General features: G+C 47.2%; 2 protein-coding genes across 2 annotated transcripts in view; one reads left to right on the forward strand and one right to left on the reverse strand.

Annotated features, from left to right (window-relative positions):
* Positions 1–7,299, reverse strand: part of atp10d (ATPase phospholipid transporting 10D) — a 61,878-nt gene extending 54,579 nt beyond the window's left edge. The window contains exon 1 of the mRNA XM_075487986.1: positions 7,100–7,299. The gene's annotated coding sequence lies outside the window, so the exon portion shown is untranslated. The remainder of the gene's footprint in view (positions 1–7,099) is intronic.
* A 403-nt stretch (positions 7,300–7,702) lies between these two features.
* commd8 (COMM domain containing 8) lies at positions 7,703–24,911 on the forward strand. Its single transcript, XM_075448523.1, has 5 exons — positions 7,703–7,806; positions 9,635–9,790; positions 11,564–11,716; positions 23,049–23,204; positions 24,859–24,911. The coding sequence occupies exons 1-5, from the start codon at positions 7,762–7,764 to the stop codon at positions 24,877–24,879; spliced, it is 531 nt and encodes a 176-aa protein (XP_075304638.1). The 5' UTR covers positions 7,703–7,761; the 3' UTR covers positions 24,880–24,911.
* The last annotated feature ends 631 nt before the right edge of the window (positions 24,912–25,542 follow it).

Below are 25,542 nucleotides of genomic sequence, written 5' to 3' on the forward strand. Positions count from 1 at the left end.
GTAAAATTATTTTTTTGACCACTTTTTGAGCTTGTAAAATCAGATAAAGTTAACTTTCCTTTTTCATCTAAGTTGTACGAAATTTTTAGTTATTGTTTTGTTCATATTTTTTGTTGGAAATAAACTACATATGTTTTTTAAACAATCAAGTCGGAAGTGCAAGAATCAAACCGCCTGCCGACAGCCGCGCCTGTTACGGTGTTTGCTGCTCGGTCTGCACAGCAGGCAGTGATACGAAGGGAGAGAAAATAGGGCCAAGAGATTGTGAGGTCTGACTTTTTCCTGGAGAACCATTTTGTGATGCAAATGTGACACAAACAGCAGCCGTAAACATAAAGATTCAGACTTCTTTTCACTCGGTTAGGTTTGGGCAACACAATAGTAGGCAGTTAAACCTCCTGATTATGTTCAACCGGCACAAAATATTTCTCAGATTTACGCAGTTAAACCTGTTGGTTACGTTAAGGCATTTAAGCCGTTATGTTGTGTTTAAATAACACAAAGCCCTGGTTAGGTTTATTCACTTACAATCCGTGGTCAGGCTCTGACAGTTAAACCTCTCAGTTATGTTTAGGCACTTAAATCCTTCTGTTAGGTTTAGGAGAGACAATGTCCTGGTTAGATTTAGTCACTTATAATTCTGGGTTAGCTTTAGCCAATTAAACCTCTTGGTTATGTTGAGGCTCTTCAGCATTTTCGTCAGGTTTAGGAAAAGCCCCGCCACGGTTAGGTTGAGGCTATACGACACAAGCTGGACTTCGGTTCGGACCTTCTACTTGGACAAAATTTAATAACTGGACCTCAGTAACTTTTAATTGAATACCCCTGCTGTAGAGGGTAATCCCTCGCTGAACAGCTGTTAATAAAAGGCCTATGTCAGCAGCCGGTGAAGTATTTCTTCAGGTTTTTCCTTTAAATGACAGAAAATCCTGACATGCACCATCAGATTTTGGTTTAATTTCAGCCACTTCTTCTCACATTTCATCCTTTTTTTTTTATGTAGTCGTTTCTTTTTATTTCCCATCATGTGACTTTCAACCCAGTTATCTCGGGGTCTTAATCCGATCCGATCCAATTCTTAGTCAGATTAAAGGTAGGGTAGGAGATCCTGGATTTTGAGTCCAGCGAAGCTGCATTTTTAAAATACACAGGTAAAAAGTCCCAACCCTTTTCTTCACTTTCCCCCCGAAGGCACGCCTCTAGAGTACATGAACGAGCACGAAGGTGCACGAGCGCTGTTCCGACAGCAAGCATCGATCGTTGCCGTATTTAGTATTTAGTATTTAGTATATGCTAACTATACGTTTGATAATGCTAGGTGGACGCGTAATTCGTTCACGGAGCAGGGTACGTGCACAGGGGGAAGGAGGGGGAGGGAGGAGCAGATTGCAGTTTGATAGACGGCATCAGAATCCAATCATCGTTAACGGTCCGTTCACAATGATTGGATAGTGTTTTTCCTAGATTGTACGTTCTAGAGGCCACTAAAACTTTCATATTTGTGTCAAAACTTTTAATTAATTGGTTGCAATGGGGGTGTGAAGAGAATTTCAAGCAATATGTAAAAAAATGCTCCAGAAAAAGAACCCCTACCCCGCCTTTAACGCATATTGTTTTGAAAAGCAAAACGCTTTATTTTTTAAACCCCAGCCAACTCGCCGGACTACCTTCATCAACACCAAAACGAGGCTGGAACTCTGCTCACAGGACGCAGCAGGGGGTAAGAAGATGTTCAGAAATGAAGTTGCTGATATGGGATGTTACACAGCTTCATGTCAGAAGAGGCGAACTGTCCCTTTAACTGAAGCTGCGACTCTAACTTTGTTAGAAACGACAGCTGCTGCTGCAGGTCGGGAAGCAGAACTGAGAGACGATTCATCACAAGTCGAACCCATGAGGTCACAAGACTCCTGAAGTTATGTGTTATTACCTCAGTGATAACTGAACGAGTGCTTGGACTGAACCAATCCAGTCACAACGCAGTGAAAACAGTGAAAACAGCAGGTTTCAATCATCTTAAATCTCACCCAGCAGCGTGCCGGAGATAAAAAAAACATCTTTTACCAACGTGAACTCCAGGAATCCTCTGATCTGGGACTCTGATAACCAGCTTGTTGCAGCACGCAGGCCTTAAGTTCAAATGTTTTAGTTACTTCTGAGCTGCAAATGATCATTTCAACGCCAATAAATACAAAACAACAATTGAAACGCAGCTCTATTTTCATTATGTGACGACTCTTTCCACCAAATAAAATCAATTTTCACAGCTTTGTTTGTTTTAACTGATTAAATTATTGATTTTTCAGCTGTTTCAAAGTGGATTTTGATCCTTTACACTGAGCACCTAACCATGATCACCCATTAGTGTCTCAGAATCCTGTTTTTATGATTTATTCACACAGCAGGACAGCCACTTAACTCTGAGCTATGAAGCATTCAGGCAGGAAAAAGGCTCCTAACTCAAGGGATGAACCAGTGTTGTGTCCACACAGAACAGACAACTTAGCAAAGAAGCCGTTTTAAACTGGATCTTTAGGCACTTTGTTCCCAGCAGCCTGTCACAGAGACACATCATTTGTTCCCATTTCTTTAGCTGAATCTGTGAAAAACAGCTTCATGGTTTCAACTTTTTTGTACATTTACGTTAAAACTGCTTTCAGTTACCAAAAGAGTCAAATTAATATAAGAAATTCAGTTTAAAAATATCCTAATCCCAAAAAAATGAATGTTATCACGTCTAAAAGTAGAAAAGTAGGAAAAAAACAGACAATAATAAGAATTATATGTTATTCACCATCAAGAAAAAGTAAAAAATATTAAATTTAAAGCTTAAAAAAGGAATATAAGATATAATCTAATGACTAATTATGGAACAATTAATATAAATGAAATGATTAAACTGTTTTATGCCACCAGAAATGAATAATCTAGAAGCTCTTTGTGGGTTTTAGACTGGAATTAAGATTAGTTCCCATTTCTTTAGCTGCATGTGTGAAAAACAGCAAAGATAACACAGTGTGACAGACAGAAAACAGGATTTCTGCAGCAACAAGGTGATTCCCAAAGAGCTGTTAGCTGAAAACTTGGCATATCTCAGCATGGTGTGCAGTGTGTCCTTAAAACATTTGAGGAAACTGGACAAGTGGAGGACAGAAGAAGAAGTGTCAGGCCTAAAGAACTATCTCCAGCAGATGAACAGGATCTGAAAGTGATGTCCTTAAGAAAGAGGAAAACATCCAGCAAAAACCCTGTTTTTAACCTCAGATTCTGGGTTTATATCCATGTTAGTCAATAGGCCAATAGGTTAATAGGTTAATAGGCCAAGGAGGAGGCCTACAGAAGTGGGGACAGAGTCCTGTACAACCAGGCCAGAAACACTCCGAGATTAGCAGCTTTCGGACAGAGCCGTTCAAAGAACGCAGTTATCAGAACTGTCCTACTCGAATTTTGTTCTGATAACTGTCCTTCTGTTTCAGTCTGCATTCGCACATGAGTCGGGACCTGATAGGGACTGATGCGCCGCGCGCAGCCGTCTGCTTCAGTGACGTGTTAGCCGTTAGCTGTTTAGCGCCACATTCAACAACAAAACAAAACCCTGTAAAAGTAAGGAGAGAAGAAAAAACAGCACCAAAAAGCTAATATGGAGAGCGGGGAGGCCACCGTGTTCATGGTCTGCATGATGGTGATATTAATCATGGACAATCACATCAGGCGTCTAATATCGAGGCTGGAAGAGCTCACAGAGAGAGTCAGGAGATACTTTTTCATTTCATGTAGGAAGAAAGGAGAGCAGAGCGCCGCAGACAAATGAGACCAGTGTAAGTTTAACTTATTAAACACCCGCCGGTTCTGTCTGTGTCTTATGAGGAAACATTTCAGCCGTGACAACATGACATGGGGCGTAGCTACCGACCACCACACACCTCCGTCAGATGCGTTCTATAAGAACTATGAAAAGACCCGACCTCGGAGAAGGAGCTAAATAGTTATAGGAACTAAGGGAGAAAGCCCCGAGTTCCTGTATGTCCGAACACGGGAGAAAACGGCCCCGCGGATTAAAAGGTTATTAGAACTGCCAAAGGTTCCTACAGTCCGAAAGCGGCTATAGAGCCGGTCCCCAAGAAAGCCACCATCACAGGACTGAACGACTACAGGCCTGTTGCCCTCACATCTGTAGTCATGAAGTCCTTCGAGAGACGTGTGTTGGCGTACCTGAAGGACATCACAGACCCCCTGCTGGACCCCCTGCAGTTCGCCTACGGAGCGAACAGGTCAGCGGATGATGCCGTCAACATGGGACTGCACTACATCCTGCAACACCTCGACTCTGCAGGGACGACTGCACCTCAAGAGACCCGTCTGTTAAACTGCTGAAGTTTGCAGATGACACAACGGTCATCGGCCTCATCCGGGACGGTGACGAGTCTGCCTACAGACGGGAGGTTGAATGGCTGGTCTGCTGGTGTGGTCAGAACAATCTGGAGCTGAACACGCTAAAAACCGTGGAGATGACAGTGGACTTTAGGAGACGCCCCCCCACTCTGCCACTAGGGGTGGGTATTGGCAAAGAAGTCACGATTCGATCCGAATCACGATTCACATGCCACGATGCGATACTATCACGGTACTTGAATTATTGCGATGCATTGCGATATTTTCACTGAACACACTTTAAAAAAAAAATGCAGCCATTACATCAGTGAATCTCTGCAGCCGTTACCATGGAAACATCTACAGATATTCACTTTAAAGCTGCTCAGAACTGAACTGACTCTGCTTCTGCCTCAGATTCAGGGTTTATGTTCATGTTGGAACATGTTTCAGTGAATCTCTGCAGCTGTTACCATGGAAACATCTGCAGATATTCACTTTAAAGCTGCTCAGAGCTGAACTAACTCTGGTTCTGCCTCAGATTCTGGGTTTATGTTCATGTTGGAACATGTTTCAGTGAATCTCTGCAGCTGTTACCATGGAAACATCTGCAGAGATTCACTTTAAAGCTGCTCAGAACTGAACTAACTCTGGTTCTGACTCAGATTCTGGGTTTATGTTCATGTTGGAACATGTTTCAGTGAATCTCTGCAGCTGTTACCATGGAAACATCTGCAGATATTCACTTTAAAGCTGCTCAGAACTGAACTAACCCTGGTTCTGCCTCAGATTCTGGGTTTATGTTCATGTTGGAACATGTTTCAGTGAATCTCTGCAGCTGTTACCATGGAAACATCAGCAGATATTCACTTTAAAGCTGCTCAGAACTGAACTAACTCTGGTTCTGCCTCAGATTCTGGGTTTATGTTCATGTGGGAACATGTTTCAGTGAATCTCTGCAGCTGTTACCATGGAAACATCTGCAGATATTCACTTTAAAGCTGCTCAGAACTGAACTAACTCTGGTTCTGCCTCAGATTCTGGGTTTATGTTCATGTTGGAACATGTTTCAGTGAATCTCTGCAGCTGTTACCATGGAAACATCTGCAGATATTCACTTTAAAGCTGCTCAGAGCTGAACTAACTCTGGTTCTGACTCAGATTCTGGGTTAATGTTCATGTTGGAACATGTTTCAGTGAATCTCTGCAGCTGTTACCATGGAAACATCTGCAGATATTCACTTTAAAGCTGCTCAGAACTGAACTAACTCTGGTTCTGACTCAGATTCTGGGTTTATGTTCATGTTGGAACATGTTTCAGTGACTCTCTGCAGCTGTTACCATGGAAACATCTGCAGATATTCACTTTAAAGCTGCTCAGAACTGAACTAACTCTGGTTCTGCCTCAGATTCTGGGTTTATGTTCATGTGGGAACATGTTTCAGTGAATCTCTGCAGCTGTTACCATGGAAACATCTGCAGATATTCACTTTAAAGCTGCTCAGAACTGAACTAACTCTGGTTCTGCCTCAGATTCTGGGTTTATGTTCATGTTGGAACATGTTTCAGTGAATCTCTGCAGCTGTTACCATGGAAACATCTGCAGATATTCACTTTAAAGCTGCTCAGAACTGAACTAACTCTGGTTCTGCCTCAGATTCTGGGTTTATGTTCATGTTGGAACATGTTTCAGTGAATCTCTGCAGCTGTTACCATGGAAACATCTGCAGATATTCACTTTAAAGCTGCTCAGAACTGAACTAACTCTGGTTCTGACTCAGATTCTGGGTTAATGTTCATGTTGGAACATGTTTCAGTGAATCTCTGCAGCTGTTACCATGGAAACATCTGCAGATATTCACTTTAAAGCTGCTCAGAACTGAACTAACTCTGGTTCTGCCTCAGATTCTGGGTTTATGTTCATGTTGGAACATGTTTCAGTGACTCTCTGCAGCTGTTACCATGGAAACATCTGCAGATATTCACTTTAAAGCTGCTCAGAACTGAACTAACTCTGGTTCTGACTCAGATTCTGGGTTTATGTTCATGTTGGAACATGTTTCAGTGACTCTCTGCAGCTGTTACCATGGAAACATCTGCAGATATTCACTTTAAAGCTGCTCAGAACTGAACTAACTCTGGTTCTGCCTCAGATTCTGGGTTTATGTTCATGTTGGAACATGTTTCAGTGAATCTCTGCAGCTGTTACCATGGAAACATCTGCAGATATTCACTTTAAAGCTGCTCAGAACTGAACTAACTCTGGTTCTGCCTCAGATTCTGGGTTTATGTTCATGTTGGAACATGTTTCAGTGAATCTCTGCAGCTGTTACCATGGAAACATCTGCAGATATTCACTTTAAAGCTGCTCAGAGCTGAACTAACTCTGGTTCTGCCTCAGATTCTGGGTTTATGTTCATGTTTCAGCGAATAACTGCAACTATTTCCTGTTTTTCTGGAAAGAAATGAGGACACAGAGTCCTGTAGACTGAAAGTCAGCCGTGTTTACTCAGCTTATCTGGAAGGTTTCTTATTGTAAGAGGCTATTATCGACTCTGAGTAGGTGACAACTGAGAGAAAACCGACTATACACATGAGTTTTGTTAATGAGTAACCAGGTAAATCCCTGAAACAGTCGGTTACAGTAGGCCCGAGCTGAGCTTTTTCTTCCCCGGAAAACAGGCGTCTTCTCCGGCAGCAGCTTGTAACACACAGACGGTTAACTTACCCCGCTGTTTGCTTCCATTCGCCGCCGACTTGACGTTGACTTTCGGCAGCGGGTGGAGCCCCTCCGGTCACATTTTTCCAGGACACCGAGGAGCTCACATGAGACGCAAAGCAGGATGTGAAGTAAAAGCTCGCCGGCAGAGCGACCGTTTGCACGGGTTTCATCCAATAAATGGCCAGACTGCACCGGTACACCGGTTAGTTTATGCTAAAAGGTCAAAGACAGCTGCTTTGGTCCGTTATGTGCTGAAAAAACAAACAAAAAATAAACATTTTCCGCCTATTTGTAACGTTTAAAGTACATTTGACGAATTCAAAAAGTATTATTTTTCTGTCACGTGACTGACATCAGCTGGTCAGAACCGGAAGACAGAACTATACGGTACTTTTTGAAAGGATTTAGTTTATTTTTTATTTAGTGAATTGTTTATTTATTTGTTTATTTATTTATTTTCTTTCTTTCTTTTATTTTATTTTGTCACTCCTTCGTCGACGCTCCACACCCGCAGCTACATAATCGTACCGTTGGTGGCGGTAATGCTACATTACGGATGCTAACCGCCAATAAATTACAAGACGAAGAAGAAGAAGAAGGCGGAACTAAATGAAAACACGTGATTGACATCAGCTGGTCAGCACCGGAAGGCGGAACTAAATGAAAACATGGTGGATGTGCTGAACAGAGTTCCGGACACAGACTGTATCAGAGTAAGTATCGACTATTAATCTGTTTTTTAACGTTTATTTGAACAAAAAAAAAAACGTAAAACCGGAAGATAATTAACTCTGTGTTTCACTGAGAGATGCGACCAACCAACAGTTCATACGTTTCTTCTTCTTAGTCTTCTTCTTCTTCTTCTGTTAACGCAAATAATGTGACCGTTTCACCGTCCATACGGAAATAAATAGCTTTAAACACAGTGTGGGCACCTCCAACTGAATGTTTGTGAACCCCTGATCCAGCAGCTGGTAGCAGCAGTGAGAAACTAAGTGAACCCCTGATCCAGCAGCTGGTAGCAGCAGTGAGAAACTAAGTGAACCCCTGATCCAGCAGCTGGTAGCAGCAGTGAGAAACTAAGTGAACCCCTGATCCAGCAGCTGGTAGCAGCAGTGAGAAACTAAGTGAACCCCTGATCCAGCAGCTGGTAGCAGCAGTGAGAAACTAAGTGAACCCCTGATCCAGCAGCTGGTAGCAGCAGTGAGAAACTAAGTGAACCCCTGATCCAGCAGCTGGTAGCAGCAGTGAGTGAGAAACTAAGTGAACCCCTGATCCAGCAGCTGGTAGCAGCAGTGTGTTAGAAACTAAGTGAACCCCTGATCCAGCAGCTGGTAGCAGCAGTGTGTGAGAAACTAAGTGAACCCCTGATCCAGCAGCTGGTAGCAGCAGTGAGAAACTAAGTGAACCCCTGATCCAGCAGCTGGTAGCAGCAGTGAGTGAGAAACTAAGTGAACCCCTGATCCAGCAGCTGGTAGCAGCAGTGTGTTAGAAACTAAGTGAACCCCTGATCCAGCAGCTGGTAGCAGCAGTGTGTGAGAAACTAAGTGAACCCCTGATCCAGCAGCTGGTAGCAGCAGTGAGAAACTAAGTGAACCCCTGATCCAGCAGCTGGTAGCAGCAGTGAGAAACTAAGTGAATCCCTGATCCAGCAGCTGGTAGCAGCAGTGAGTGAGAAACTAAGTGAACCCCTGATCCAGCAGCTGGTAGCAGCAGTGAGCGAGAAACTAAGTGAACCCCTGATCCAGCAGCTGGTAGCAGCAGTGAGAAACTAAGTGAACCCCTGATCCAGCAGCTGGTAGCTGCAGTGTGTGAGAAACTAAGTGAACCCCTGATCCAGCAGCTGGTAGCAGCAGTGTGTTAGAAACTAAGTGAACCCCTGATCCAGCAGCTGGTAGCAGCAGTGTGTGAGAAACTAAGTGAACCCCTGATCCAGCAGCTGGTAGCAGCAGTGAGTGAGAAACTAAGTGAACCCCTGATCCAGCAGCTGGTAGCAGCAGTAAGTGAGAAACTAAGTGAACCCCTGATCCAGCAGCTGGTAGCAGCAGTGAGTGAGAAACTAAGTGAACCCCTGATCCAGCAGCTGGTAGCAGCAGTGAGTGAGAAACTAAGTGAACCCCTGATCCAGCAGCTGGTAGCAGCAGTGAGTGAGAAACTAAGTGAACCCCTGATCCAGCAGCTGGTAGCAGCAGTAAGTGAGAAACTAAGTGAACCCCTGATCCAGCAGCTGGTAGCAGCAGTGAGTGAGAAACTAAGTGAACCCCTGATCCAGCAGCTGGTAGCAGCAGTGAGTGAGAAACTAAGTGAACCCCTGATCCAGCAGCTGGTAGCAGCAGTGAGTGAGAAACTAAGTGAACCCCTGATCCAGCAGCTGGCAGCAGCAGTGATTGAGAAACTAAGTGAACCCCTGATCCAGCAGCTGGTAGCAGCAGTGAGAAACTAAGTGAACCCCTGATCCAGCAGCTGGTAGCAGCAGTGAGTGAGAAACTAAGTGAACCCCTGATCCAGCAGCTGTCACAAACCTGTGTGTCTGCTGTGCAGCTGTGTCACAGGGTGGTGGACGGGCTGTGTGGGCGGGCGCCCCCCCGCAGGGATGACCACAGCGCCGCCTGGAGCCCGCAGGAGTGGCTGCAGCTGCTCGACTCCCTGACGGCGCTGTTCCGCCTGGCGGTGGGCAGCAACATCTCAGACGAGGAGGTGAGTGAAAGTGAACGTTTAAAGGTCGGGGAGAAAACAATGAACACTGAAAATCAAGTGGAAAAACTGTTAGTTTCTTTTGTTTCAGTATTTTACCGACAGATTGAGTTTTATTTTGGTAAGAAGTGACTGAAATCAAAGGAGAGGACGACCAGGAAGTAAAGACAAACGGTCAAAACAGAAGTGTACATCACATTACGGTCATTCTGCAGACGCTTTTATCCAAAGCGACTCACAATCAGTGTGTTCCACATCGGTAGGCAAAAGAACTTCAGGTCACAAGAAATCAGAAGTGCATTTCCTTCCAAAACCAAACAGCTAAGAGCAAAACTAGTGCTAGAGTAAGTGCTGTAAGTTAGGTACCGAGACACATGGGAAGACAATTTAGGAAACAAATAAGTGCGTAAATCAAATCAAATCAAATTTATTTGTAGCACATTTCATGTACAAACAATTCAAAGTGCTTCACATAAAATAAAAGCATTGCAGCAGGAGTGGAAGAAGCATTAAAAATACATAAAAGAATATAAAGAGAAACAAATAAAATCATTTAAATGAATTTATTAACGAGCAACAGTCCAGATAAATTCAAAGATATCGTGCAGATTTCATGCATAGACACATGAGAACAGAAATGTTTTTAAGCTGGATTTAAAAATGTCTCCATTTGGTGAAAGTTTAATCTCCACTGGCAGTTTGTTCCACTTGTTTGCAGCATAACAGCTAAATGCTGCTTCTCCATGTTTAGTCTGGACTCTGGACTGGACCAGCTGACCTGAGTCCTTGGATCTCAGAGCTCTGCTGGGTTTATATTCTCTGAACACATCACAGATTGTAAACCATCAGCAGGCTTTTAAAATCTATTCTGTGACTGACTGGAAGCCAGAGTAAAGATTTTAAAGCTGCTGTGATGTGTTCAGATCTCTTAGTCCGGGTTAAAGCTCCAGCAGCAGCGTTCTGGATGAGCTGCAGATGTTTAATGCTCTTTGTGGGAAGTTAAAAGTTAAAAGAGCGTTACAGTGATGGAGTCTGCTGGAGATGGATGCATGGATGAGTTTCTCCTGGTCTGTTTGGGAGAGGAAACCTTTAATTCTGTTGATGTTTCTGAGGTGGTAAAAAGCTGCCTTGGTGACAAGGCAAGGAGCTGGGACGAAACGGGTGATGTCCTCAGAGGGCGGATCAGGGTAGTGTTTCCTGCAGAGATGGTTTGCAGCCTGCGGCCAAAGATGGGCAGCGACTCAGCTGTCCTGACATCAGTCGGGAGATCGTTCCACCATCGGGGCGCCAGAACAGAGAAAATGTCACCATGGTGACGGCCAGGTCTCGGTGCGGGCAGCCCTTCCCCGGGAGAAACACCAGCTCAGTCTGGTCCGGGTTGAGCTTAAGGTGGTGCATCGACATCCACCTTCCGAGATGTCTGCCAGGCACGCAGCAATGCCTCCACTGGGGTGTCAGAAGGGGGCAAAGACAGAATCAGCTGGGTGTCGTCTGCATAGCAGCGGCAGGAAAAGTTATGGGAGTGGATGATAGAACCAAGAGATGATGTGTAGAGGGAGAAAAGAAGAGGACCCAAGACCGAACCTTGCGGAACCCCGGAAGTGTGACGTAGGGAAATGACCCGCCTGTAGCTTCATATTTAGTTAAAGGTTCCACGTTTGTGTGGTTTTAAGTGGAAATAATCAGCGTTGTTGAAAGGAAGCAGCTGAATTTGCTCTGATCAGCAGGATGGACGGGCGGTTGGAGTCAGTTTCTCACATCAGCTGCTGTCTGCAGGTTCTGGCCAAACTGTCGGAGGCGGGCAGCAGCCACGCCGAGGCGGTTCTGAGTGTGCTGAGAGCGCGACGGGAAGAGATCCACCGAGCTCTGCTGGACAGAACCAACTCCATCTCCTCTGCCACCCTGCAGGACTTCGACTGGCAGCTGAAGGTGAAGCAGGGCTTTTACTTCTTTCTAATGTCGTTAGTTGTTCCAGGAAAAAGTTTATTTCTATTAATTTTATTATTTATTATTATTTTCACCTCACAATCAGCCCCAAATTGTCCCTTTTTACAATGTGTTTCAGGTCTGAAATCTGAAAATAACGAGACAAACTATGAAATATCTAGGGCTGGGCAACGATTAAAATGTTTAATCTAATTAATCACATGATTTCCCTGATTAATCCAAACATATACCAAAAGTAGTGTATATGTAGCGTGGTGCAGAGTGAAGACTGCCTCCGCTACACATTTAATTTGTTGTATTTATTTTGTTCTGCAAAGAGCAAAAGTAGGTAAACTTATTTATTACAGTTCGCCACACACAGCTTCTTTCACATTCACGTGTGTGTTCTCGTTCGCGGAACGTATTCCCGCGAGACTTCCTTTGTCCCTGCTCACACAGTGTAGCGAACGAGCCCTCTGCTGGTAGGGGTTAGACACTGCATCCCCATTGATTGGTGACAATATTTTACACTAAATAATAACAACAATAAACTAATCTCCTATCTAATCAGAAAACACCCAGACTATTTTCACCACCCTGAACATGAGCGGTCCTAAATGGGAAATCAAATGAACTATCAATAATAATCACTCAGGTGTATTAACCCACTGATGGCTCTGTATGCCACACTCTCCCCTCCAATAATAAATGTCCCCAGACATTTCAGATACCCAAAGTGTACCTTTGCACAACACCTTGAACTTTCTCTCTGAAAACATGGTATTACTTAGTTTAAAGTGGCACCTGACATTCAATTCCCTTAGTACCCATTTATCAAAGTATCTGACCCATTTAGACCTATACCACTAAAGATCAGTTGCTGTACTCTTGACCCCAGTCAGATCAACTCTCAATATAACAGAACTCATATCGGCCTCAGTTCTTTTAGTCTGTTACCAGTCTCTTTGTTGTACAGTAGCAGTTCAATCTGTTCTCCCAGAATTATCTCTTCTTCACAGTCCATAACATTTCACCACTCTATTTTTCAGCGTCCGTTTTCTCTGAACTTGAGTAATGTTCGTATACTGTGAGTTCAACCCATTATCTCAATGTCTGGTGATGCCCACGGTCGCCACATGACCAGTGGGTTACAGGCTGAGGACATTCTCCCAACGTGCAAGCTCTCTGCACCCGCTTTCACCCATGTTGGTTCACCCAAGGAGTCGTAGGTCAGTCTTTGGGGACGGTGCCGGTGTCGCCGCGTGTAGCTGGTCGCTGGCAGAGGGTCTGGATCATCTTCTTCTAACGACTCTTGCAGACTTTCCACAGGCTCTACAGTGTCATTCCCACCATGTCCATCAGCTGTGATGTTCCTGTCATCTGAATCTGCATCCTCTTCCACAACCATTGCATCTTCCAGATCTGGTGCTCTGTCTTGCACCGTCAGAGCTGGTGCAAATGGCTCTGCCTCTGGATTCAAGTCTGCAGCTCTCTGACTTGGTTCTTGGTCGTATGGGAAACGACACACCAGCTCAACTTCATCACCGCTTTCGCTCTCAGAGTCCTTCACTGGTTCGTTGATTTGGTGCTGTCTTGTTCTCGTCCGTGTCTGCATTTTCCTCTCTTGTTTTGCAGGGTTGGGTTCCGGATTCTCCAAGGGCAGACTGTCACATGGGAGTAGAAGATTCCTGTGCAATATGCGACTCTTACCACCTCCCTCTGGTGCTACTTCATACACCGGGCTGTGACTGCTCCTTCTCTTCACCACCACATGCACTTTAGTTTCCCAGTAGGATCGCAGTTTACCAGGGCCGCCCCTCTCTGACATGTTCCGCACAAGCACCCGTCCACCAGGTTGTAGGTCGGCTCCATGTGCTCTTTTGTCATAGCCTTTCTTGCCTCGTAGAGCTTCTCGGGCTGCTGTTTTGGATGCGATCTCATAGGCTTGCTGCATTCGGTTTTGCCAGTTCTGTACATATTCCGTGTAAGTCTCTTTTGCCTCTCTGGGCTGTAGGTTGAACAGCAGGTCTACTGGTAAGCGAGGTGACCTTCCGTAGAGCAAGTAGTAGGGAGAGAACCCTGTGACCCCACTGCGGGTGCAGTTGTACGCATGCACCAGTTTTGTCAGTGAGCTCTTCCAGTCAGCCTTCTGTTCACTTTTGAGGGTACGGAGCATTGATAAGATTGTTCTATTAAATCGTTCACACTTTCTGTTGCCTTGGGGGTGGTACAGCTCTTCTGTAGTTGGTCCATCAGCTGATTCTCAAACTCTCTTCCCATGTCATGGGGGATTCTCTCTGGAAATCCAATGCGCAGTGCAAAGTCATTGAACAGTCTTGGCGGACTTGTTTTTTCGTGTCGTAGGCTTGGGCGAAACCAGTGCAATGATCAATCACAATTAAAATGTACTCAAATCCCTGTTTGCATGTCTCTAAGTGTAAAAAGTCAATGCAAACTAGCTCACCTGGCCGTGTTGTGACAATGGTTGCCATGGGAGCCCTGGTTGCTTTGTGAGGTCGCTTTGCTTTGAGACACTCACACTCTTGGGTGACAAAGTGTTCTATTGCAGAGTACATACGAGCCCAATAGAATCGATCTTGGATCAGGTTCATAGTCCTCTCGACCCCAAGATGTCCCATTTCTCTGTGAAGCTCGTGGAACACTCTTTGACGGTACTCTTTTGGGAGGATAAGCTGTTGTTTATCTCCTGCTTTCCTATAGAGAATTCCATCCTCGTTTACATACAGCTTGCCCACTGTCTCATTAATACTCTGACGTCCGGCGGTTCCACTGTAAGAGCTCTCCTGGACGGGTGCTGATTTTCTCTCTTGTAATACAGAACTTGGCCTATGACAGGATCTCTTTCCTGACTGTCTCGGATCTGTTTTGGTGTCAGGGACTTGGTTTGCGGGTGGGCACTCACATCTCTCACTAAGTCTAGAGTTCCTATGGGGAGTAATATCAACGAACATCCAGTACAAAATGTTCCCTACTGCTCTCTGGTCCGTCGACATCCTCTGGAGAGATGCCCCTCTTGTCCACACTTAAAGCAATGTCTGCAGGAGTCGCCTATCTGAGCTTTCTGACACGCCCTACAACCCCTGGGCCGACTACGGCTTGGTGAAAACATTTTCTCTGTCGGTCTGGCTTTTGTGGCCTCCACTGTCTGTAACATCAACTTTTTAATTTCTGGAACCTCAGCCTTGAGTGCTTCTATTGAGTCTGTCTCCATCTTGAGTCCCTGACTTTTCTTGCCCTTCCCCGCTGCTTCACGGTTAGTAACTGTGTCATCTGCTGCCGCTGAGGTGTCAGGTGGATGCACTTCACTGAATTTTGGGTGCTTGTTTATGGCTGTTTTTCTCAGTTTTTGCTGTCTTTCTTGTTCTAAGTTTGCAGCTTCACTGATTCGCTCAATTAGCACCTCATCTGTGACAGTACGGTTATTGAGATATGGCTTGAGCTGGAACTTAACCGCATCCTTCTCCTTGTCCCCTCCTGATTCTCCTTCTCCTTGTCCCCACCTGATTCTCCTTCTCCTTGTCCCCACCTGATTCTCCTTCTCCTTGTCCCCTCCTGATTCTCCTTTTCCTTGTCCCCACCTGATTCTCCTTCTCCTTGTCCCCTCCTGATTCTCCTTCTCCTTGTCCCCGTCCTGATTCTCCTTCTCCTTGTCCCCTCCTGATTCTCCTTTTCCTTGTCCCCACCTGATTCTCCTTCTCCTTGTCCCCTCCTGATTCTCCTTCTCCTTGTCCCCGTCCTGATTCTCCTTGTCCCCTCCTGATTCTCCTTCTCCTTGTCCCCACCTGATTCTCCTTCTCCTTGTCCCCTCCTGATTCTCCTTCTCCTTGTCCCCTCCTGATTCTCGTTTTCCTTGTCCCCGTCCTGATTCTCCTTGTCCCCGCCTGATTCTCCTTGTCCCCACCTCCTGATTCTCCTTGTCCCCACCTGATTCTCCTTCTCCTTGTCCCCACCTGATTCTCCTTCTCCTTGTCCCCGCCTGATTCTCCTTGTCCCCACCTCCTGATTCTCCTTGTCCCCACCTGATTCTCCTTCTCCTTGTCCCCGTCCTGATTCTCCTTCTCGTTGTCCCCTCCTGATTCTCCTTGTCCTTGTCCCCTCCTGATTCTCCTTGTCCTTGTCCCCACCTCCTGATTCTCCTTCTCCTTGTCCCCACCTGATTCTCCTTCTCCTTGTCCCCACCTCCTGATTCTCCTTCTCCTTGTCCCCACCTCCTGATTCTCCTTCTCCTTGTCCCCACCTGATTCTCCTTCTCCTTGTCCCCACCTCCTGATTCTCCTTCTCCTTGTCCCCTCCTGATTCTCCTTCTCCTTGTCCCCACCTGATTCTCCTTGTCCCCTCCTGATTCTCCTTCTCCTTGTCCCCACCTCCTGATTCTCCTTCTCCTTGTCCCCACCTCCTGATTCTCCTTCTCCTTGTCCCCTCCTGATTCTCCTTCTCCTTGTCCCCACCTGATTCTCCTTCTCCTTGTCCCCACCTCCTGATTCTCCTTCTCCTTGTCCCCACCTCCTGATTCTCCTTCTCCTTGTCCCCACCTGATTCTCCTTCTCCTTGTCCCCACCTCCTGATTCTCCTTCTCCTTGTCCCCTCCTGATTCTCCTTCTCCTTGTCCCCACCTGATTCTCCTTGTCCCCTCCTGATTCTCCTTCTCCTTGTCCCCACCTCCTGATTGTCCTTGTCCCCTCCTGATTCTCCTTCTCCTTGTCCCCACCTGATTCTCCTTCTCCTTGTCCCCACCTCCTGATTCTCCTTCTCCTTGTCCCCACCTCCTGATTCTCCTTCTCATTGTCCCCACCTCCTGATTCTCCTTCTCATTGTCCCCACCTCCTGATTCTCCTTCTCCTTGTCCCCACCTGATTCTCCTTCTCCTTGTCCCCACCGCCTGATTCTCCTTCTCCTTGTCCCCACCTCCTGATTCCCCTTCTCCTTGTCCCCGCTTCCTGATTCTCCTTCTCCTTGTCCCCACCTGATTCTCCTTCTCCTTGTCCCCTCCTGATTCTCCTTCTCCTTGTCCCCACCTGATTCTCCTTGTCCTTGTCCCCACCGCCTGATTCTCCTTCTCCTTGTCCCCACCTCCTGATTCTCCTTCTCCTTGTCCCCACCTCCTGATTCTCCTTCTCCTTGTCCCCACCTCCCGATTCTCCTTCTCCTTGTCCCCTCCTGATTCTCCTTCTCCTTGTCCCCACCTGATTCTCCTTCTCCTTGTCCCCACCTCCTGATTCTCCTTCTCCTTGTCCCCACCTCCTGATTCTCCTTCTCATTGTCCCCACCTCCTGATTCTCCTTCTCATTGTCCCCACCTGATTCTCCTTCTCCTTGTCCCCACCTGATTCTCCTTCTCCTTGTCCCCACCTGATTCTCCTTCTCCTTGTCCCCACCTGATTCTCCTTCTCCTTGTCCCCACCTGATTCTCCTTCTCCTTGTCCCCTCCTGATTCTCCTTCTCCTTGTCCCCTCCTGATTCTCCTTCTCCTTGTCCCCACCTGATTCTCCTTCTCCTTGTCCCCACCTCCTGATTCTCCTTCTCCTTGTCCCCACCTCCTGATTCTCCTTCTCATTGTCCCCACCTCCTGATTCTCCTTCTCATTGTCCCCACCTGATTCTCCTTCTCCTTGTCCCCACCTGATTCTCCTTCTCCTTGTCCCCACCTGATTCTCCTTCTCCTTGTCCCCACCTGATTCTCCTTCTCCTTGTCCCCACCTGATTCTCCTTCTCCTTGTCCCCTCCTGATTCTCCTTCTCCTTGTCCCCTCCTGATTCTCCTTCTCCTTGTCCCCGTCCTGATTCTCCTTGTCCCCACCTGATTCTCCTTCTCCTTGTCCCCTCCTGATTCTCGTTTTCCTTGTCCCCGTCCTGATTCTCCTTGTCCCCGTCCTGATTCTCCTTGTCCCCGCCTGATTCTCCTTGTCCCCACCTCCTGATTCTCCTTCTCCTTGTCCCCACCTGATTCTCCTTGTCCTTGTCCCCTCCTGATTCCCCTTCTCCTTGTCCCCACCTCCTGATTCTCCTTGTCCTTGTCCCCTCCTGATTCCCCTTCTCCTTGTCCCCACCTCCTGATTCTCCTTCTCCTTGTCCCCTCCTGATTCTCCTTCTCCTTGTCCCCACCTCCTGATTCTCCTTCTCCTTGTCCCCACCTGATTCTCCTTCTCCTTGTCCCCACCTCCTGATTCTCCTTCTCCTTGTCCCCACCTCCTGATTCTCCTTCTCATTGTCCCCACCTCCTGATTCTCCTTCTCCTTGTCCCCTCCTGATTCTCCTTCTCCTTGTCCCCACCTGATTCTCCTTCTCCTTGTCCCCACTTCCTGATTCTCCTTCTCCTTGTCCCCACCTCCTGATTCTCCTTCTCATTGTCCCCACCTGATTCTCCTTCTCCTTGTCCCCACCTGATTCTCCTTCTCCTTGTCCCCACCTGATTCTCCTTCTCCTTGTCCCCACCTGATTCTCCTTCTCCTTGTCCCCTCCTGATTCTCCTTCTCCTTGTCCCCGTCCTGATTCTCCTTGTCCCCACCTGATTCTCCTTCTCCTTGTCCCCACCTGATTCTCGTTTTCCTTGTCCCCTCCTGATTCTCGTTTTCCTTGTCCCCACCTGATTCTGCTTCTCCTTGTCCCCACCTGATTCTCCTTCTCCTTGTCCCCACCTCCTGATTCTCCTTCTCCTTGTCCCCTCCTGATTCTCCTTCTCCTTGTCCCCACCTGATTCTCCTTCTCCTTGTCCCCACCTCCTGATTCTCCTTCTCATTGTCCCCACCTCCTGATTCTCCTTCTCCTTGTCCCCACCTGATTCTCCTTCTCCTTGTCCCCACCTGATTCTCCTTGTCCTTGTCCCCACCGCCTGATTCTCCTTGTCCTTGTCCCCACCTGATTCTCCTTCTCCTTGTCCCCACCACCTGATTCTCCTTCTCCTTGTCCCCACCTCCTGATTCCCCTTCTCCTTGTCCCCACCTCCTGATTCTCCTTCTCCTTGTCCCCACCCGATTCTCCTTCTCCTTGTCCCCACCTGATTCTCCTTGTCCCCTCCTGATTCTCCTTCTCCTTGTCCCCACCTGATTCTCCTTGTCCTTGTCCCCACCTCCTGATTCTCCTTCTCCTTGTCCCCACCTGATTCTCCTTCTCCTTGTCCCCACCTCCTGATTCTCCTTCTCCTTGTCCCCACCTGATTCTCCTTCTCCTTGTCCCCACCTCCTGATTCTCCTTCTCCTTGTCCCCTCCTGATTCTCCTTCTCCTTGTCCCCACCTGATTCTCCTTCTCCTTGTCCCCACCTCCTGATTCTCATTCTCATTGTCCCCTCCTGATTCTCCTTCTCCTTGTCCCCTCCTGATTCTCCTTGTCCTTGTCCCCACCTGATTCTCCATCTCCTTGTCCCCACCTCCTGATTCTCCTTCTCCTTGTCCCCTCCTGATTCTCCTTCTCCTTGTCCCCACCTGATTCTCCTTCTCCTTGTCCCCACCTCCTGTTTCTCATTCTCATTGTCCCCTCCTGATTCTCCTTCTCATTGTCCCCTCCTGATTCTCCTTCTCCTTGTCCCCTCCTGATTCTCCTTGTCCTTGTCCCCTCCTGATTCTCCTTGTCCTTGTCCCCACCTCCTGATTCTCCTTCTCCTTGTCCCCACCTCCTGATTCTCCTTCTCCTTGTCCCCACCTGATTCTTCTTCTCCTTGTCCCCACCTGATTCTCCTTCTCCTTGTCCCCTCCTGATTCTCCTTCTCCTTGCCCCCACCTGATTCTCCTTCTCATTGTCCCCACCTGATTCTCCTTCTCCTTGTCCCCACCTGATTCTCCTTCTCCTTGTCCCCTCCTGATTCTCCTTCTCCTTGTCCCCACCTGATTCTCCTTGTCCTTGTCCCCACCTGATTCTCCTTCTCCTTGTCCCCTCCTGATTCTCCTTCTCATTTTCCCCTCCTGATTCTCCTTGTCCTTGTCCCCACCTCCTGATTCTCCTTGTCCTTGTCCCCACCTCCTGATTCTCCTTGTCCTTGTCCCCACCTCCTGATTCTCCTTGTCCTTGTCCCCACCTCCTGATTCTCCTTCTCCTTGTCCCCACCTCCTGATTCTCCTTCTCCTTGTCCCCACCTGATTCTTCTTCTCCTTGTCCCCACCTGATTCTCCTTCTCCTTGTCCCCACCTGATTCTCCTTCTCCTTGTCCCCTCCTGATTCTCCTTCTCCTTGTCCCCACCTGATTCTCCTTCTCCTTGTCCCCTCCTGATTCTCCTTCTCCTTGTCCCCACCTGATTCTCCTTCTCCTTGTCCCCACCTGATTCTCCTTCTCCTTGTCCCCTCCTGATTCTCCTTCTCCTTGTCCCCACCTGATTCTCCTTCTCCTTGTCCCCACCTGATTCTCCTTCTCCTTGTCCCCTCCTGATTCTCCTTCTCATTGTCCCCACCTGATTCTCCTTCTCCTTGTCCCCACCTGATTCTCCTTCTCCTTGTCCCCACCTCCTGATTCTCCTTCTCCTTGTCCCCACCTGATTCTTCTTCTCCTTGTCCCCACCTGATTCTCCTTCTCCTTGTCCCCACCTGATTCTCCTTCTCCTTGTCCCCTCCTGATTCTCCTTCTCCTTGTCCCTACCTGATTCTCCTTGTCCCCACCTGATTCTCCTTCTCCTTGTCCCCTCCTGATTCTCCTTCTCCTTGTCCCCACCTGATTCTCCTTCTCCTTGTCCCCTCCTGATTCTCCTTCTCCTTGTCCCCACCTGATTCTCCTTCTCCTTGTCCCCTCCTGATTCTCCTTCTCCTTGTCCCCTCCTGATTCTCCTTCTCCTTGTCCCCTCCTGATTCTCCTTCTCCTTGTCCCCGTCCTGATTCTCCTTGTCCCCGCCTTATTCTCCTTCTCCTTGTCCCCACCTCCTGATTCTCCTTCTCCTTGTCCCCACCTGATTTTCCTTCTCCTTGTCCCCTCCTGATTCTCCTTCTCCTTGTCCCCACCTGATTCTCCTTCTCCTTGTCCCCTCCTTATTCTCGTTTTCCTTGTCCCCGTCCTGATTCTCCTTGTCCCCGCCTGATTCTCCTTCTCCTTGTCCCCACCTGATTCTCCTTGTCCCCTCCTGATTCTCCTTGTCCCCGTCCTGATTCTCCTTCTCCTTGTCCCCTCCTGATTCTCCTTCTCCTTGTCCCCTCCTGATTCTCCTTCTCCTTGTCCCACCCTCCTGATTCTCCTTCTCCTTGTCCCACCCTCCTGATTCTCCTTCTCCTTGTCCCCACCTCCTTATTCTCCTTCTCCTTGTCCCCTCCTGATTCTCCTTCTCCTTGTCCCCTCCTGATTCTCCTTCTCCTTGTCCCCACCTGATTCTCCTTGTCCTTGTCCCCTCCTGATTCCCCTTCTCCTTGTCCCCACCTCCTGATTCTCCTTCTCCTTGTCCCCACCTCCTGATTCTCCTTCTCCTTGTCCCCACCTCCTGATTCTCCTTCTCATTGTCCCCACCTCCTGATTCTCCTTCTCATTGTCCCCACCTCCTGATTCTCCTTCTCCTTGTCCCCTCCTGATTCTCCTTGTCCTTGTCCCCACCTGATTCTCCTTCTCCTTGTCCCCACCTCCTGATTCCCCTTCTCCTTGACCCCACCTCCTGATTCTCCTTTTCCTTGTCCCCACCTGATTCTCCTTGTCCCCTCCTGATTCTCCTTCTCCTTGTCCCCACCTGATTCTCCTTCTCCTTGTCCCCGCCTGATTCTCCTTCTCCTTGTCCCCGCCTGATTCTCCTTTTCCTTGTCTCCGCCTGATTCTCCTTCTCCTTGTCCCCACCTGATTCTCCTTGTCCTTGTCCCCACCGCCTGATTCTCCTTCTCCTTGTCCCCACCTGATTCTCCTTCTCCTTGTCCCCACCTCCTGATTCCCCTTCTCCTTGTCCCCACCTCCTGATTCCCCTTCTCCTTGTCCCCGCCTGATTCTTCTTCTCCTTGTCCCCTCCTGATTCTCCTTCTCCTTGTCCCCACCTCCTGATTCTTCTTCTCCTTGTCCCCACCTGATTCTCCTTCTCCTTGTCCCCACCTCCTGATTCTTCTTCTCCTTGTCCCCACCTGATTCTCCTTCTCCTTGTCCCCGCCTGATTCTTTTTCTCCTTGTCCCCTCCTGATTCTCCTTCTCCTTGTCCCCACCTCCTGATCCTCCTTCTCATTGTCCCCACCTGATTCTTCTTCTCCTTGTCCCCACCTGATTCTCCTTCTCCTTGTCCCCACCTGATCCTCCTTCTCATTGTCCCCACCTCCTGATTCTCCTTCTCCTTGTCCCCTCCTGATTCTCCGTCTCCTTGTCCCCACCTCCTGATTCTCCTTCTCATTGTCCCCTCCTGATTCTTCTTCTCCTTGTCCCCACCTGATTCTCCTTCTCCTTGTCCCCACCTGATTCTTCTTCTCCTTGTCCCCACCTGATTCTCCTTCTCATTGTCCCCTCCTGATTCTTCTTCTCCTTGTCCCCACCTGATTCTCCTTCTCCTTGTCCCCACCTGATTCTTCTTCTCCTTGTCCCCACCTGATTCTCCTTCTCATTGTCCCCTCCTGATTCTTCTTCTCCTTGTCCCCACCTGATTCTCCTTCTCCTTGTCCCCACCTGATTCTTCTTCTCCTTGTCCCCTCCTGATTCTTCTTCTCCTTGTCCCCACCTGATTCTCCTTCTCCTTGTCCCCTCCTGATTCTCCTTCTCTTTGTCCCCACCTCCTGATTCTCCTTCTCCTTGTCCCCTCCTGATTCTCCATCTCCTTGTCCCCACCTCCTGATTCTCCTTCTCATTGTCCCCTCCTGATTCTTCTTCTCCTTGTCCCCACCTGATTCTCCTTCTCCTTGTCCCCACCTGATTCTTCTTCTCCTTGTCCCCACCTGATTCTCCTTCTCATTGTCCCCTCCTGATTCTTCTTCTCCTTGTCCCCACCTGATTCTCCTTCTCCTTGTCCCCACCTGATTCTCCTTCTCCTTGTCCCCTCCTGATTCTCCTTCTCTTTGTCCCCACCTCCTGATTCTCCTTCTCCTTGTCCCCTCCTGATTCTTCTTCTCCTTGTCCCCACCTGATTCTCCTTCTCCTTGTCCCCACCTGATTCTTCTTCTCCTTGTCCCCACCTGATTCTCCTTCTCATTGTCCCCTCCTGATTCTTCTTCTCCTTGTCCCCACCTGATTCTCCTTCTCCTTGTCCCCTCCTGATTCTCCTTCTCCTTGTCCCCACCTCCTGATTCTCCTTCTCTTTGTCCCCACCTCCTGATTCTCCTTCTCCTTGTCCCCTCCTGATTCTTCTTCTCCTTGTCCCCACCTGATTCTCCTTCTCCTTGTCCCCTCCTGATTCTCCTTCTCCTTGTCCCCACCTGATTCTCCTTCTCCTTGTCCCCTGCCTCCTGCAGTTGGCTCTCTCCAGCGATAAGATCTCGTCCCTGAACACGCCTCTGCTCAGCCTCGGTCTGGACGTGAGGCAGAACGGCGCCCTGCGGCCCGTCGCCATGGAGATGAACAGAGAGGAGCTGAGCGCGCTCATCTGCTCGCTGGAGGCTGCTAATAAGGTACAGAATGCTCCAGAGGTGTCGCCTTATCAACGCGCTGTGAAACCTGACACCTCCTTATTACCCACAATGCAGCGCAGGCAGCGAGCTGCTGAGACCCTTGAAGTCACACATTCTGAGACTGAAACTTTTAAACAGAATGTAACAGAATAACTTCTGACGGTTTCATGCAGAATCAACACTAGGTGGCAGCAGAGTCGAGACATAAAGTCTGACTTCCTGCAGCCTGCAGTGTGTGGAGTCATAGAAAGTGCCCCATAAAACACACAAAAACTGGTTATCAGAGTCAGTGTCAGCATGACTCAAAACTTTTAAAGTAACCTACAGTTTCTCTGAGTTATTTTTTTTTACCAACATGGAGCTAAAATAACATTAAAGGTGACATATTCTGCCCTTTTTAACAATTTAATACAATCCTCTGAGGTCTTATTGAGATGTTTGAAATACCTGTTGGTTTAAACTCAGTGGGGTCACATGGCACTGAAAGGATCGGATTATTGGCTAAATTACAATCAGACTGAGTTATTAAGTGCATGTAGACACCTTAATCTGACTAAGAACTGGATCGGATCGGATTATTTGCTAAATTACAACCGGACTGAGTTATTAAGTGCATGTAGACACCTTAATCTGACTAAGAATTGGATCTGATCGGATTATTGGCTAAATTACAACCAGACTGAGTTATTAAGTGCATGTAGACACCTTAATCTGACTAAGAATTGGATCGGATCGGATTATTGGCTAAATTACAACCGGACTGAGTTATTAAGTGCATGTAGACACCTTAATCTGACTAAGAATTGGATTGGATCGGATTATTGGCTAAATTACAACCAGACTGAGTTATTAAGTGCATGTAGACACCTTAATCTGACTATGAATTGGATCGGATCGGATTATTGGCTAAATTACAACCGGACTGAGTTATTAAGTGCATGTAGATACCTTAATCTGACTAAGAATTGGATCGGATCGGATTATTGGCTTAATTACAACCAGACTGAGTTATTAAGTGCATGTAGACACCTTAATCTGACTAAGAATTGGATCGGATTATTGGCTAAATTACAACCAGACTGAGTTATTAATTGCATGTAGACACCTTAATCTGACTAAGAATTAGATCGGATTATTGGCTAAATTACAACCAGACTGAGTTATTAATTGCATGTAGACACCTTAATCTGACTAAGAATTGGATCGGATCGGATTATTGGCTAAATTACAACCAGACTGAGTTATTAAGTAATTCACCGCCATATATCCAAGGAGAATTACCCTTGCTCAGCTCATTCTTATTGTAATTTAGCCAATAATCTGATCCTTTAACTCGTTGTAATGCATGTGTACCGTTAATTACTGCGTTTAAAAACTTTATACACATTTATGTCATTAAACAACTGTATTAGCAGACCAGAAACATGCCGATAATGTGACGTTAGCACACCCAGAGTGAGGAGAGGACCGGTGTTGTGTTGGAAACGCACCTTATCCACACAGCTGCAGGTGGATGAGTTACAGAACCGAACCACTCGGCTAGCAAAGTAACGCCATTGGCACCCTTTAAAGTATCGTGGGTTCTGTGACTGATCCGTGCTCAAAGAGTTTGTTCTGAACAGGTCTTTAACGGGTTTATGTCTGGTTTCTGCAGGTGGTGCTGCAGCTGAAGTGATGGACCGATCTGAAGAGGCTCTGACAGCTGTTTCATTACATGATTAGATGTAATGTCCTGTGTTGTTTCATTAAAGTGTTTTCCCTTCCAATTCAGACCCTCATTTTGCTTATCCATACTGACCAAGTGGAAAGAAAAGGGAATATATTCAGAACTGCTTTAACAATTTGTGTTCGAAACCGCATACTTCTCCTACTACTCATACTAACTTTTTGAGTTAGTATGTGAGTTTGAGTAAGTGAGAAGTCCCCGGATGCATACTAGATTCTCCTAAATGTTGGGTATGCATCATGAGGTTACTACTCATACTCAAACTACCCAAGATGCAACGTAATGTGACGTCGCCGATCGTCATTTCCTGTCAAAACGGCAGTTTCAAGCTAGCTACAACGAGGGTAGGTTCACTTCCTGTTTTCAAAACAAAAGCACCAATTGTATGGTAATGGCTTTCCCTATGATAAAAGGCAACGGGTATTTTATTTTGTGAAAATAACAGGAAGTGCGTTGCTCACTGCGGCTAGCTTTAGTAGCGCCGAATTCGTGGGAACAAAATTGTAAACAGCCGGTATTTTGTCAGGTTTTCAACATGTTGGGGATCTAAACGACTACTTTCTTACCTGAAAATGTTTCAAATGTTGCTAAAGTTTACAGAGTTTAGAGCTT

This window comes from Odontesthes bonariensis, chromosome 17 (genome assembly GCF_027942865.1).
Source record: "Odontesthes bonariensis isolate fOdoBon6 chromosome 17, fOdoBon6.hap1, whole genome shotgun sequence".
NCBI classification, from domain to species: Eukaryota; Metazoa; Chordata; class Actinopteri; order Atheriniformes; family Atherinopsidae; genus Odontesthes; species Odontesthes bonariensis.

Coding starts and splice junctions, on each gene's coding strand:
- commd8 (XM_075448523.1), top strand. CDS start 7,762: ATGGTGGATGTGCTGAACAGAGTTCCGGACACAGACTGTATCAGA. Junction 7,807..9,634: donor CGGACACAGACTGTATCAGA/GTAAGTATCGAC, acceptor TCTGCTGTGCAG/CTGTGTCACAGGGTGGTGGA. Junction 9,791..11,563: donor GCAACATCTCAGACGAGGAG/GTGAGTGAAAGT, acceptor TGCTGTCTGCAG/GTTCTGGCCAAACTGTCGGA.